The following is a 16,430-nucleotide window of genomic DNA, read 5'->3' on the forward strand; positions in this document are numbered from 1 at the left end:
TTAATATCACCATTTCATTGAAATTCCAGGACTAATAAAACTAAAAAGTAGTGAATTTAAGTATCACAACATTATACATTTCTGAAAGAAAATGGATCAGTTTGTTAAAGATGACATGAAATTGCACATTCAGTAGTTCTTTGGCTAGCATGAGCATTGCTGTTCTTCATATACTTTAAGTACTAATGGTGTTAGACGCTGCACTGCCATCTAGCAACGTGGATAAGTATGAAAAATAAAGATTTTCTTAAAAATTATTGTGCAGTTTTTAAAATGAGCACCAATCTATTGAATGCATATTAAACAGTCAGGAATGGTATTAATATAATGTATCTTCCTCTACTTGCAACTGCTAAATCTAGAGTTTGATGTGTTTGGATTTTTGCTTGTGCTTAGAGGATTGACACAAACAAAATTTCCATTCCACTCACTATTGTTATCTTTGGGTTGTAACAGGAAGTTGCCTAATGTGTCCCCTCTGCGTCTTTTAAGTCTGCCCTTTAGCCATAATGAGCGGTCATATTCACACTGACATTCTGTTAATTGGCTTTGAGACAGACAGGTGAAGGGCACCGCTAGGCTTCTGAAGTACCGCTGAGTGTCATCTTGCCACCCCCCAGTGCACCAACTCTGACCTATAGAATCTGTGTCAGCTTGCGGCCACCGTTCCCACAGACTCCTACTCATGTGGCGGAAGCACACATACAGATATTGTGATAGTTTTTGTGGTTTGATGCATTTGAAGTCAGTTTGATGCACGACTTGCTAAGCAAGAAGCAGAAGGTCAGTGCAGTTTTAGGGTTAGTGAAACTGTCTAGTCGTTTCTAAATTGGATGCATGTGTTTAATATTATTTGAAGCATTATATTGATGTCACAACCATTTTTATTGTCTTTTTTGATAAAGACATTAGTGCTTGTGATTTCCAGAGTGCTATAAGCATCAATAAGTGTTCGATTCTCAAACAGGGTAACGCTAGAGGCAATTAAAATCTGTTGCATCCTGTCCTAATTCACAGAGGAACAACTGCTTAGTCTGAGCAGGGTGACAGCATAAGGAGAAGGTTGCCATGGATTGATTCACAGACTCTGCACTTTCCTCTTTGTGTCCCTGCTGAAAGCTCTCCTCTAATTCCTTGGCCGTTCCTTGGAGCTGAAAGAATAAGCATGCTTTTGTTTGTTCTGTACCCTCCAGCCAAAGTAGAGTCAAAACAACAGCTCTTCTACCTTTAAGCTTGGGTTTATGTGATTTTGGGTGAATGGTGATGGACATGGGCAAATTATGTCATGTGGCTTCCAGGGATTTCACAGTGTTGAATGTAATGTATCACTGTGACAGTACAATAGCACTAAACTGGCAACTTTCTGTAGAGGGTGATAAGTGGATTGTATTTGTGAAATGCACTACTGTTTAAAAGTTTGGGTTCAGTAAAATTGTATTATGTTTTTTTTTTTTTCAAAAGTCTTCTATGCTTACCAAAAGGCTAAAATGATGAAGTACTATTACAGTTTAAAATAACCATTTTCTATTTTAATATATTTAAAATGTGATTTATTTCTGTGATGGCCTTCAGTGTCACATGATCCTTTAGAAATTATTCTAATATGTTGATTTGCTGCTTAAGAAACATTTCTTCTTATTATCAATGCTTCACATTTTTGTGATTGGTTTTTAAGATTCCTTGATGAATGGAAAGTTAAGAAATAACAGAATTTATTTTAAATAATTTTATTTGTCATAATGAAAATATGTCTAATATATCTCACAATTATGACTTAACTCAAAATCAAGACAAAAACTCGCAATTCTTAAAAAAAACTTTTGATGAATATTGAATATTTTTGAATATTTGATGAATAAAAAGTTTAAAAGAACAGCAGTTATTCAAAATAGAAATCTTTTCTTACAAAATAATAACTTTTTATCAATTTAACACATCCAGGGTAAAAAAAAAAAGTATTAATATCTATAAAAAAGATGTAGAATAAAAATGTACTCACCACAAAACTTTTAAATGTTAGTTCATATTGTTACAAAAGAGTTATATTTTACATAAATGCTGTACTTTTTAACTTTTTATTAAGGAAAAGAAAAAAATGCTGAAAAAAATATCACAGGGTCCAACAAAATATTAACATTAATAAATCAACATTAATAATAAATCAGCATACTAAAATGATTTATGAAGGATCATGTGACACTGAAGACTGCAGTAATGATGCTGACAATTCATCTTTGCATTAAAGGAATAAATTACATTTTAAAATATGTTCACATAGAAAACATCTACTTTACATTGAAATAATATTTCACAATATTACAGTTTTTCTGGATTTTTAATCAAAAGAATTCAGCCTTAATGAGCATAAGAAACCTATTTAAAAAAAAAAACAATCTTACTGATCTCAAACTTTTGAACGGCAGTGTACTTATATATCAATAAATGAGAACTAAATCTTGCTGAATGTTGTGTATTTGTTTTGTAAAGCATATTCTGTGTTCACTGTTATATGATGACAGGCTCTCCTGTAGGCTGTCTTGTTGGCTCTTGTTTATGCAGAGGCCAGGTTTCCCGTAGCGACAAGCCCACAGAGTTATTTTTCCACAGCTTTAAGCTGAGACTGTCAACGGTTTCACACAGTGCTTTAATCTCCTGAAGGATGAAAGACCCCTTGTGGAGGCCACTGCCCTTGCCCTTCTATCGCTCTCCCAGGTCCCTTCCACCACAAGCCTTCCTGGACACATACGTCCCTTTCTAACCGCTTCCTTGGCCACTTTGGGTCCCTCCATGTCAACATGAAGGCCTTCTCTAATGGTCAGCGGCCAGGACCATGCAGGTCTCAATAGGGGAGAGGTGCTGAGCAGATTGTTTCATCCCCGGATCAATCTGCCTCTCGAGTTTCCATGTCCTGGAGATGAGCTATTAATAAACATTCCTCAGCACGGGTTGCGGAATGTGTTCGCACAAACTTTTTGATCAACGTGGGCTTTTGTTAATAACTGCAAACTTGAAATATTTAGGCTGCTTTTGCTAACCACCAAGTCTTCTTTTTCAGGTCTCTATCCCCAACACCAGTTGTGCCTGCATGAGAGCTGTTCTGGAGTTTCTCTACTGTGGTGTGTTAACACCATGTCCTGAACTGGAGCCAATGGACCTTATAATACTAGCCAACCGCCTCTGTCTTCCCCGCCTTGTAGCTCTAACAGGTGGGTTTAATAATGGCTCTATGTTTACCCGAAGGCGTACCTAGAAAAAACACAGTGTAATTTTGTGGTTAATGGGCCTGGTTGAGGAAAATGATTTGAGCATAATTTGTAAACAATTTGGATCTGTTAATTTAACAGCTGCCATGGACAAAAATGTTGGTTAATATTTCAAATGCTAACATTTAAACTCATCCAGGCTACTAGACATGGTGCTAGCCAACAATTTGGAAAAATAATTATTATCTACAGCTGCAGCAGGTTTTATTTGTTATTTGTATTTGTTAAAAGTACACCGGTGAAGGTGAGAAATTTTTCACTGTTGACGGTTATGGAGTATTTTGCAAATTGTTAACCATTAAGCCTCATGGCTGACATATTAACACTTGTTGTGTGGTGTTTTGCCATGGTCTACAGAGCAACATGCCGTTGAGGAGCTATTGCAGTTGTCCGTTAAAGGGGTGGACATTGATGGACAAGTGCTGGCCTATCTGGAGATGGCTCAGGTAACGTTAATAAAGATGAAGCAAACAAAGCCTTTATTAGAATGCAGAGAACACTCACACTGAGTAATGAAGTGGCAATATAACCAATGGCGCACATTACAGAATTACCATTCATTCATAGCCTACTTTATTCTAGTTCAAAGGATGAACAGACTTTGCTTTTCAAATGAGCCTCGTTGAGAGAAATCACGCTGTGCTAACTCTGCTTTCTGTCTGCTGTAGTTCCACAATGCCAAACAGCTCTCTGCCTGGTGTCTGCATCACATCTGCACCAACTACAATAGCGTTTGTCGAAAATTCCCTAAAGACATGAAAACCATGTCTCATGGTAAGGGGCAAGAAGTGTTTTTATTCATTTATTTATTTGATTTATATTATGTATAAGTGAAAGAAATTCAGCAGAAGTGATTATTCATTTATAAGCTCACAAAACATTTTTATTTTAAATAAATGCTGTTCTATTGACTTTCTATGGAGTCCTGAAAAAATAGCAGTTTTCACAAAAAATATTGAGCAGCCCAACTGTTTTCAGAGTTGGTAATAATAATAACAAGAAGAAGAAATATTGGAGCACCAAATCATGTTATTAGAATGATTTTTAAAGGATCATGTGGCTGCTATAATTTCAGCTTTGCCATCACAGAAATAAATTACATTTTAAAACACATGCGAAACAATCATTTAAAGTTTTTACTGATTTAATTGTATTTTTTATCAAATAAATGCAGCCTTGGTGAGAACTTTCAAAACACATAAAAGTATTGTACTGTAACAAAATTTTAAAGTAGTGTCTATACTGTATGTATGTATGTAAATCTCAATATCTAAACATTTATTTTTTACAATTATAATTTTGCATTCTTTAAACATTAGTTTTCTTCCATTTTTTGTTTTCATTTTCGAGTAAAGATCATCTAAGCAAAAAAAAAAAAAAACATATTACATAAGACAAATAAAATAAAATAAAAACTTTTAATATGGCATAAGAAAAATAAACTTAGATCAAAGAGAAAATAGAAATTATTTTTACAGCTTTTCCTTTTCTCCCTCAACCGTAAACCTCTCCAAATTATTGAAGCCTTTTTCCGACAACGAAAAAAAAAATTCTCAGAATTGTTATAACCTCGCAATTATGACTTTTTTCTCCAAATTGTGACATAAACTAGTAATTGCGAGTTATAAAGTTGAGTTTATATACCGCTATTTTTTTACAGAATTGTGAGATACAAACTTGCAATTGCGTGTTATAGTCCAATTTTAAGGGGAAAAAAGGACTTTTTTTCTCAGAATGGCAAGTTTACATCTCACAATTCTAGAAATTTGCAATTCTGAGAAAAAAAGTCACAAGTGAGATATAAAGTCACAATTCTGAGTAAAAAGGCACAATTGTGAGATATAAACTTGCAAGATATAAACTCACAATTCTCAATTGCCCGTTTATATCTTGCAATTGTGCCTTTTTTCTCAAGCAATTCTTTTCCCCTCAAAATTGTACTGTATAACTCAGAAATCCACAGTTACTAGTTTATATCACAATTTTGAGAAAAAAAAAGTCAGAATTGCGAGGTTGTATCATGCAATTGTGAGGGAAAAGTCAGAAATGTGAGACAAAGTCACAATTACCTTTTTCTATTTTTTATTCGGTGGCGGAAATGTCTCTAACTACAGTGTGTAAATGTGTCTTGGTGTAAGGATCTTTAGATATTTATCTTTAGATGAAAAACAGAATACAAGATGCAAATCTTCTTGTCTTTTTTTCTTCCAGAAAACCAGAAACACTTTGAGAAGCATCGTTGGCCCCCTGTCTGGTTCCTGAAGGAGGAAGACCGCTACCTCCGTTCTCAAAAAGAGCGAGAGCGTGAGGAGGAGATCTTGCGCAAGCAGCACACCAAACGGGGCTGGTGCTTCTGGAGACATCCATCCTCCTCAGCACCCCACATTTCCTGAGGGTCTGCGTCCATCCATCCTTTCAAACCCCCCGTACCCCTTTCCCTCATCTCAGTCCAGAGGCATGTAGCCGAGCCTGGGGAGCCCTGTTTCTGTGCATCCATCCCGACTGCTGGAAGCAAGTCCGGGTCCTCTTTGCCTCTGAGCTTTAGCCATCCCTCCCCGCGCTGGGCCTTAGCGGGCTGCCCGCCACGAGAGCTCAAAGCGTATGTGTCATTAAACGGGAGAAGGCATGGAGAAAGTCTCAAATCTTTCTCACTCTCAATGTTACATGTTCTACTGTGCGAATGCAACAGGTCTCACCGCAGCATCACATAGGGAACGCAATCATCGCAGTGACCTGCTTTCGCCTCTTAAGACTGTTATTATTATACAAGACCGCACACACACACTCACACCAGCACCCCGTCTGAGCGCTGGCGCTTGAGCACACGGATGCTGCACGGTGTGCTGTGTTGAGTTTTTTCTCTGTGAGACCTATTTCTGGGAAAACCGTCATGTTCAATGCCTACAAGCTGAAACATAGCTTAGCTTTGAATACAACTAGCAACTAAAATGGCGGCAGGGATATATATATATATATTAAAAAAAATAAAAAAAAATAAAGGGGGTTATTACCCCCACCTACATTCTCACTAAAAACTATTTTCCATTTTGGATCTTCCATTGCCCCATATTGGCTCTGAATACCAATTGTGTTGCCTACTGAAGAACTGTTTTTCAGATTGCTTGTCCTGTTACTAAATTTCGTTCATGTGGTAGAACAGAAGGGGTGTGTAGTTCAGGTCTGTCACTCACTAAAACAAACTCTAGGACAGCACCAAAGACATACACACAGACAACTCATTCAAACACAAACGCCTTACCAAAATCTGCTGAAACAAAAACTTGACAGCAAGTAAACTATGAAATTAGGGCTATTTTTACCACTGCCAGGAGAGAATTAACAGTCACTGCTGTTAAATGACATTCAGTCGATTGAGTTTTGTGATATGACCACTGGCAAGCTCCTCGACTTGTTTGCCTTTCACCTCCACCACTGGGGGGCGCCCATGCCTTCTGAGTTTACCCTGCTTTAGAAAGTATTAGCTCCTCGTTTGTTTGTCAGTCCTGTTTCAGATGCACTTGTTTTTGTAGCACTACTTCAGTCTTAGCTATTGGCGAACCAAAAAGTAGGTTGCGATGTTTCTTATTCCTTTGCCGCTCTCCCCTCTGTTATTCCTCTGCTCCTCTACCTCTGCAGTTAGCCAAACTGAGGGAGAAACTATCGATCCACTTCCTGTAGTGTTTGATACTTTGCAATGTGACGCTTCACTTGCACTTTACACACGCAGATAAAATCGGTGCTCAGGATTAACCTGCTAAATGTCACAGCGTTTAACCACTCACCCATTATCTCTTCAAGAGGCGGTTACACTAGACTTTGAGCATTGCAACAATCCAAAATGTAAAAATATAGAATCTAGTTTACTTTTTATGCAATTCTGTAAATAGGGGTGGGCGATATGACCACAAAATTTATGATATGAAAACATTTGACACCATAGAAATTTCATCAATCTTATCACCAGTGTCAATATCACAAAAACCTAATACTAACCAAAAAAGAAAAAGAAAAAAAAAGCTCACTGAAGACATGTAAACAGTCAGTAATTAAAAAGAGTAATCAAAAAATACAAGCAATAGGATAAAAACTACACTAGAACAAATAGCTCAGTAAGAAATGCTACAAACATATAAAGTAATCAAATGTAAAAAAAAAAAAAAAAAAAAAAAAATCTTCATTGTGAAAATTACAAATGTGACCCTGGACCAAAAAAACAGTCATAAGGGTACATTTTTATTATATTTATATATAATAAGTAAGCTTTCCATTGACAATATTTGGAGATACAACTATTTGAAGTCTATATTTAGAATCAGAGAGTGCAAAATCAATGGAAATATTGAGAAAATTGCCTTGAAAGTTGTCCAAATTAAGTTCTTAGCAATGCATATTACTAATCAAAAAGTTTTGATATATTTACGATAGGAAATTTACAAAATATCTTCATGGATTACTTAATATTCTAATGATTTTTGGCATAAACGAAAAATCAATAATTTTGACCCATACAGTGAATTGTGGGCTGTCGCTACAAATATACCTGTGCTAATTAGGACTGCTTTTGTGGTCCAGGGTCACATGTATATATATTTTTTCTTCTTAAAGTTACAAGAGTGATTTAGTCAAGAGCAGTGGGAGATTTTCTCTTTTGTTTTTTTGATTAACATGAGGAATATCAGACTGTTGTCGCTTTAAGAGCCCGGATCCAATATACTGTACCGTTCAAGGCCTACACTGTAAAAATCAATTTGTTGAATCAACTTAAAATAATTTATTACCCGGGCTGTCTTAAAATGTTAAGTTCAGTCAACTCAAAAATGTTTAGTCAACTTGAAATGTTAAGTTGTACTGACAACTTAGAAATTTGAGTTGATTCAACTTAAAAAATTTTTTTAAGGCAGCTGGGTAACAAACACAGCTTTTAATTTAACAAACTAACTTTTTTTTTTAATAAGTTAACTCAAATATCTAAGTTGTTACTTTTCAGTAACAACATTTCAAGTTGACTAAATTTATTCAAAGTTGACTGAACTTAAGTTTAAGGCAGCAGGGTAACAGTTTTTTTTGTTTGTTTTTTAGTGTATAAAGTGGCAAAAATAACTTTGTTAAATACTCCGGAGCTCAGAAACAGCTCGCATATATAGCGAAATTAGTTGTCTTTTGATGCTAATTGTGTTTTAAAATCACTTTTTTAAACTGCAATGCTTAAAACACATGCAAACAGTGCAATTTTGTGACCATGTAGCACAGCAAAGTCATGTAAGCGTGTAACCATGATAAAGACAATAGTCAAAATCTCTAGCAGTTGACAAATTTTTACTGGTTAATCGTGTGTACCGGTAAATCGCCCACCCCTAGCTTTGAACTTGCAAATTTAGAGCTTGCGTTTCCAGTCTCCAGCATTTGCATTCATATAAATGGAGGTAAATGGAAGGGAAAGTGTAGTGTGACCACCTCTTCACGCAAGTTTACCTGTTTTGACAATCCTAATAGCAAAATATTCCAACATAAGCTGTAAATCAGAAGTGTATCCTTCTTTTTTTCAATTTCAAGCTTTGTATTTTGAAACAGGTTTTGTGGTTCAACTGACAGTGATAAGCTAACATACCCACTCTCGGTTTGGTTCCTTCTTTTTAAGACGTGCATGCGCTGCGAAGTGTCGTTAGCATCCGTTTGCTAGAGTCTCGACTGCCTTCCATCTGAAAACATGAGTGCCTACGACCATTGTTACACTTTCCCTTCAACATTCAAGTATTTCTCGGTGAAGCATGTTTGTTTTGCCTGTTTCGTGCCTTTTAACAAAAGTGTTTTTAATAGCTATTTCGGAGGTGAATGAGAAATCGGAGACATTTTAAGTTTCCCATGCCACCTGTTTTCTATTTCTGGCTTTCTGATTTCGCTTCCTCAAGGCTGCACCCTGCTTTTCGCACCAGACGAGCTGAAATCATCAACAGCTACAAAAATAGACACACAGAGCCCATGTGCTCAGACAGGCTGATCTGCACACAAATAATAAATAAAATACAAAAAAAAAAGCAGAGAGCAGACGCTTGTCTGTATGCTACAATCACCTGTAGGGCCGCTTTTATAGCTTCATCCCATGCTTTATTTATAGGGGCAGACAATTAAATGAATGTTTATAGATGCCACATTATGCCTAAAGGCTTAATAATTAGTAGAATAACGAATGTATGACCTTACTGTGTATTTGCAGACTGGCTCTGCATTGAATTATGTACTTAATCACAGCTCTGCCCCTTAAAAAATATCCCCCCCAGATGAGCGATTCGAGAACACTACAAACATCAGCATGCTTGTTGGGATGGAAAGCATTGTTGCCGTGGTGATTTCGGGCTTGTTAGCTTTTTTTGTTCTTTTGCACTTTTGTTTTAGATTTGGTCTGCCTTTGATGTGCATGGCATTGACTGTTTCTAAACTGTGGCTTTTTCACATTTTGTAGCATGGAATGGTTTCTTCCATTAAACCGGGTGCTCCTTATGGCCCTACGTATTTTGTGCTTACGTAAAAAAAAAAAAAAAAATCCCCCTTACTTACTATAAGACTTCTACGTCGGTTGCTCAAAGTCTTTTACTTTGTGCATTAATCGAATATGCCTTCATTAATTCCAAGGACATGTGATGTATGTTTTTCTCTAGAAAATAGGTGGTTTGGTAGATTTTAAATAAACAGTATTAGAAAGGTCCATTAGCCCTTAAAAGGATCTTTCACCCCAAACACAAATTTTGTCTTCTCACCATGTTTCAAATTTGTATAAATTTACAGTTGAATTCAAAAGTTTACATACACCTTGCAGAATCTGCAAAATTTTACAAAATAAGATGGATCATATATGCAGCTATTTATTTAGTACTGACCTGAATAAGATATTTCACATTAAAGATGTTTACATATAGTCCACAAGGTGAAATAACAGTTGAATATATAAAAATTACCCCGTTCAAAAGTTTACATATACTTGATTCTTAATACTTGGTTTTTGCAGCATTTTTTACTGTTTGTACCCTTTCCAACAATGACTGTATGGTATAAATATCAGGGTAAATTTAACTTATTTTGTCTTCTGGGAAACATGTAGGTATCTTCTGTAGCTTCTGAAAGGTGGTACTAAATTAAAAAAAATAAGATGTTTAGACAAAATAAGAAAAATGTACACATCTTCATTCTGTTCAGACGTTTACATCCCTGGCTTTTAATGCATTGTGTTTTCTTCTGGAGCAGAAAACACCAGAAAACCAGTGTTGTTTTCGTCAACGATGACGAAATCATTTCGTTGACGCCACTTTTTTTCATGATGATAACGAGACGATGACGAGATAAAAATGGCTCGTTGATGACTAAAACATGACGAGACGTGTGTGAGTTTTCGTTGACGAGACGAGAATAGACGAAAATGTTAGTGGGTGGTCCGTCAGACGTTTAAAATGCATGACATTTCTGCTTGTTGTGCATGCCAATTAAAACTTAAAAAGTATCTGACGCTATGGCAAGCCGTTTTAGCATTAAATGCTCTTTGCTATACTAGTATGGCAAGCCGTTTTAGCATTCCATCCTTGTTTGTCTTTTATGTTCTAAAACATTCCTTCATTATTGTAATTATTGGTGAAAATAGTCGATCCGGAAGCTCACATTGTGTTGAACTATAGATCTGCTATTTTCAGAACTTATAAGTGACACTACCCAACAGCAAAATACTTACTGACCTACATTAATTTGTTAAAAGACTACTTTTTTCCCTTTTTTTGACTAAAACTAGACTAAAACCTTTTTGACTTTTCGTCGACTAAAACTAGACTAAAACCTTTTAGACTTTTCGTCGACTAAAATTGGACTAAAACTATCACATATAGAAATGACTAAAATTTGACTAAAACTAAGAAGCATTTTAGTCCAAAAGACTAAGACTAAGACTAAATCTAAGATGGTTGTCAAAAACAACACTGCAGAAAACCTTCAGTAATATTTGCATATGAGTCTGTCAGTTGTCCTCAGAAAAGATTAATCTCAAAATCATACAGTTATTGTTGAAAAGGGTTCAAATACACAAAAATGCTGAAAAACCAAAGAACTTGTGGGACTAAAGAAAACAAAAGAAAAAAAATCTGCTATTATTTTCTCTTGTGGACTATATGTAAACGTCTTTTATGTGAAATATCTTATTCAGGTCAGTACTACATAAAAAATAACATGCATGTTGTATGTCCCCTCTTATTTGGCTAAAATAATTAACATTTTGCAGATTCCGCAAGGTGTATGTAAACTTTTGACCTCAACTTCAGTTATTTTGAAGAATAGTTCAGCTGTTTTTAAGTCATGTATGGACAAAAACATTCTTTAAAATATCTTTATATTCCACAGAAGACAAAAAGGTCATGCAAGTTTGAAATGACATGACAGTGAGTAAATGATAACAGAATGGTCATATGTGGATGAACAATCCCTTGAAATTGAAAAATTGGTTCAGGCAGTGTCTAACAACATGAGAGATCCCCGTTAACAGTATAACTGCTTGCTAAATATGCACTTTAGCTTAAAATGAAATACAAATAATATTCTTTGAGGATTTTCTTTCAATTTAACAGTAGTCTTGAGCGACAAATTGTAAAGTATTTATCAGTGCACGTTTACAGGTAAGATGTGCATGGGAATGGTCTAAGCGCTAACTTGTATGTAATTATGAATAATGAACAGTAGCTTTCATTACTGAGGAATTGTCATGCGCTTTCGTCATATTATTGATTAAAAAAAAAAAAATCAGAGCCCTCATTACAAAGTTTTAAAAAGTCCATCCAAAACCCTAACAGATCCTCACACTGTTCTACTAAATGTTTCATTATTAATGACACAATGTGATTATAGTTCTGTTTATTTCAGAACAGCTAGTGCATTGTAAATTGTAAAAGTTTTTACCAGTTTCAAATTAAAAATGTAACTTCAGCAGCTGTCTTAAAATTTTAAGTTAAATCAATTTAAAACTACTACTCATTTCAACTCACGACAATAAAACGCGTTAAAATGACTTGTACTTTTAAGTTGATTTAACTTATGAGTTAAAATTACTCATACTTAAATTTTAATGCAGCTGCTAAACTTAAGTTTTTAAGCTGAAACCGGTGAAACGTTTTACAGTGTGCAGCATTAGAAACCCACTAGTTTATTAGAAACGTGAGAGCACTTGAGAATCGTGGTCAATTGTTGTGTTACCGTGCCTTTAATTAAAAAAAAAAAAAAAAAAAAGAGGTCACTGCCTTTAGATTTGATCAAGGTAATTGTAGTGCACTAACACACACATGCACACACAACAGAACACACTTTAGCTGACAGTCAGCAGACCACTGTATTGCTCCTTCTGCATGCCTGTGGCCTGCATGTAGCAATACCCTCTGTTCCTTAAGTGATGTGAAATATTTTTATGCTTTCCCTCCAACATTTTGGGTGTTTTCATCCCTTGTGCTTGTTGTGAACAGTGATCATACTGGGTTGAATGAGAGTGAATGTAAACACATTAGCGCCCCCTACAGTCAACTGAAGGTCAGGGTTTTTTTTGTTTCATTATTATTTTGGTGTAGGACAGGGGAGATATGTTACATAACATTCTTTTTGGAATATGACTTTGGTTTAGGTGTATTTTTGTAATACTAATTAAAAAAAAACTAATACCAGAGAGCAATTATTGCTGTGATTTTTTTTTTTTTAGTAAATTTCTCAACATTTGTGTTAAACTGGAAAGGTTAACCACATCTTACTGCTTGTAAAATTAACAATCTGACCTCAGGTCATAGGCAGAGACCACTTCAAGCCCTTGTTAGTTTCTGTGTTTCAACAGAGGGGCTCTCCAAACAACTTCCTTTCTGTGATTTGAAATCCACCTTCATCTCCATGAAAGCAAAGGGCCGTATTACGTTTCTTAACAACGTCTGTCAATTCTAATGGAGCACTTGTATTCCCTTTTGCAGACGCTGTCTCGCTTTCCACTTGTGGTGAGGTGATCTAAGTGGTCCTTGCCATTTTTTTAGTCTTCTGGAGGTGAGGTGGGACCTCTCTTCCTCTTTCAAATCTGTGACTATTTAAAGCTGTTTTGCACTTTGTGGTTTTCTTTTTAACTTCTTAGTTTGATTATTGTTTCTGATACTTGTTCTGTAATTGTTGTTCTCGTTCTAAACCAGAAAAAGCACACACACACACACACACACCATACACACTACTAAGGGCTTTTAAAATACAAAATCAGAATGTTTTGCTGCTGTTGCAAAAAAAAAAAAAGAAATAAAACTAAAAAAAAAAAAAGTTTTATTGAATCGTTTGTAATATTTTTTGAACAACTGTGATTTGTACAAAATGGAGCAAAAAAAAAGGGGTTGGAAAAGGTTATCTGTTTCAGTATTTTAATGTTTGCTTGGCTTTTAATAAAACTTAACTGAACTCTTCGAACTCATTTCTTTGTGTGTGTTTTTTATTTGTTATGAAATGTTAACTATTAATCAATAAAAAATGTAACGTTAACACATTTTAAGATTGTTTTTAATGTAATAATCATTTAAAATACTTGTAAAAGAGTATAACTGTTCTCAGTTACACTGTAAAAAATGATTGAAGTTGTGAATAAAGCAGATTGGCTGTATTTGAGTTTTATTGGTGTTTTATATGAAAAAAAAAGTTTTCTAAGTCTTTCTACCTAAAAATCTAATGTCTCAAAATAAACCTATACAATTTTTTTCAGTGTATCTTAGACAAAAATTGGAAACGTACACAATTTTCTGTAAGATTTATACATGTGATCTAAAGCTTGTTATGTGGAAAGTCAGTACTGTAAAATGCCCTGCAGAGGGAGACATAGGCTTACACAGTTCCTCGTGTTAAATGATTAGTTGACTTCCATAATAAAAAAATCCTGATAATTTACTCACCCCCGTGCCATTCAAGATGTTCATGTCTTTCTTTCTTCAGTCGAAAAGAATGTTTGAGGAAAACATTCCAGTATTTTTCTCCATATAGTGGACCACAATAGGAGCCAACAGGTTGAATGTTGAAATTGCAGTTTTAAAGCAGCTTCAATGGCTCTACACGATCCCAGACGAGGAATAAGGATCTTATCTTGTAAAACGATAGGTCATTTTAAAAAAAAGTACACATTTCTATACTTTTAACCACAAATACAAAAATCTCACACATTACATAATCACGTTAAAAAGTTACGAGTGACATAGGCGGAAGTAACGACCCAGTGTTTACCAAACATGCAAAGAAAGTCAAATGCCCTTTACAAAAAACAAACAAACAAACAAACAAACAAACAAACAAACAAACAAACACGCGGAAGTCACGCCTGACTCTTAACCTGAAGAATACCTTGCATTTCCGGTCTTCATGTTTCTATACAACAATACAATACAACGATAACTATTTGCGTCCACACCAGTCAACGATAACTGTCTGTTTTTGTTGCATTTACACGACTTCAACCAGTAGATGTCCTCAGCGTGCACATTTCCAGCGCATCTAGACCATAGACTGTAAAAAAGATGGACAACGCGTTTCCGCTTCTTTCCACTATAGAAAAGTGAAGCCAAAACAGCTCAATATGGCCGCTACCATCTTGGGGGAAGTTACGTCATTTGGAGCCAGAGCATGCGCAGTAGAGGTTCGTTTGGAGCCAGAGCATGCGCAGTAGTGTCGTGAGGCGGAGCCGCGGTGTCAAAGTCCCGCCCAAACTCCCGCAGACCCAATCGCACGATCACAATCATGACACCACACCCCGTTTTTATAGCATCAAATAACTACTTAAAAGCAAACTTATTAGAAAAACGAACACCTGAGCATGAATCAGCATTATAAAAACTACCTCACACGATGGAAATCACCTTTGGAAAAAAATTATTTGCCGAGTAATTCGATTATTTAGTTTGGCTCACGTCCCATTAGATTACATGGAGCTGCAGCCAGCCACCGGGGGGCGATCGAAAACTTTTGGCTTCACTTTTCAGGACACCTACGGCACACTTGATCTAGACAGTGAGTCTAGCGTAAACTATCCGATCTCTAACTTAGTCAATGTAGTGAAATAAAAACAATACGGACTCTTTTCTACTGCACCTTCAAAGAAGGCAAGACAATTTTGTTTAAACTAGTGCTGAATTCCTGAGGTAATTTTATGTTTTATGTTACTCTGTTTGCTGTGCAATATCTGTTTACTTCTCTACAATGTGGCCTGCTCTTTCCAATGCACAAACCCTTCAAATTTAAAGGAACATTCCACTTTTTTGGAAATAGGCTCATTCTCCAACTCCCCCCGAGTTAATAAGTTGAGTTTTACCATTTTGAAATCCATTCAGCCGTTCTCCTGTTCTGGCGATATCACTTTTAGCATAGCTTAGCATAGATTATTGAATCCTATGAGGCCAATATAGCATCGCTTTTAAAAATGACCAACAAGTGTCGATATTTGTCCTATTTAAAACTTGACTCTTCTGTAGTTATATCGTGTAGGCTACTAAAACCGGCAGAAAATGTAAAGCTGCTATTTTCTAGGCCGATAAGATTAGGAACTACACTCCCATTCCGGCGTAATAGGCAGGGAAGTTTGCTGCCGTAATATGGACGCAGCAGGCGGAGTAATATCACGTAGCGCCTGAAGTTCGGTCACAATTTCAAAAAGCCGGTCATATTGGCAGTTACCTAGCTGGGAACTAATTTCAGGCGCTGCATGATATTACTGCACCTGCTGCGTCCAAATTACGGCAGCAAAATTCCTTGACTATTACACCGGAAAGGGAGTGTAGTTAACCTAATCTTATCGGCCTAGAAAATCGCAGCTTTACATTTTCTGCCGGGTTTAGTACACGATATAACTACAGAAGAGTCAAGATTTAAATAGGACAAATCGAAACTCGTTGGTCATTTTTGAACGCGATGCTATATTGGCCTCATAGGATTCAATGATCTATGCTAAGCTATGCTAAAAGTGATATCGCCAGAACAGGAGAACGGCTGAATGGATTTCAAAATGGTAAAACTCAACTTATTAACATCCTTTAAATGAAGTCTGATTAGCTGTCAGTGTTTTATCATTTATCAGCTGTAAAAAAAATTGGTTCTGATAGTGATCCCAACAATATCGTTCCCCTGTATCATTATCGCTTTAGTCATGCT

The 16,430-nt window shown here is 35.9% G+C and overlaps 1 protein-coding gene across 1 annotated transcript in view; it reads left to right on the plus strand.

The window, feature by feature from the left end:
• rhobtb4 (Rho related BTB domain containing 4) overlaps nucleotides 1-13,712 on the plus strand; it is a 41,476-nt gene extending 27,764 nt beyond the window's left edge. Inside the window, exons 8-11 of the mRNA XM_073839635.1 lie at nucleotides 3,056-3,206; nucleotides 3,621-3,709; nucleotides 3,932-4,037; nucleotides 5,475-13,712. Coding sequence (XP_073695736.1) covers nucleotides 3,056-3,206; nucleotides 3,621-3,709; nucleotides 3,932-4,037; nucleotides 5,475-5,656 — 528 coding nt within the window. The 3' untranslated portion in view covers nucleotides 5,657-13,712. The remainder of the gene's footprint in view (nucleotides 1-3,055; nucleotides 3,207-3,620; nucleotides 3,710-3,931; nucleotides 4,038-5,474) is intronic.
• The last annotated feature ends 2,718 nt before the right edge of the window (nucleotides 13,713-16,430 follow it).

The sequence above is a fragment of the Garra rufa genome, chromosome 5 (genome assembly GCF_049309525.1).
Source record: "Garra rufa chromosome 5, GarRuf1.0, whole genome shotgun sequence".
Lineage (NCBI taxonomy): Eukaryota > Metazoa > Chordata > Actinopteri > Cypriniformes > Cyprinidae > Garra > Garra rufa.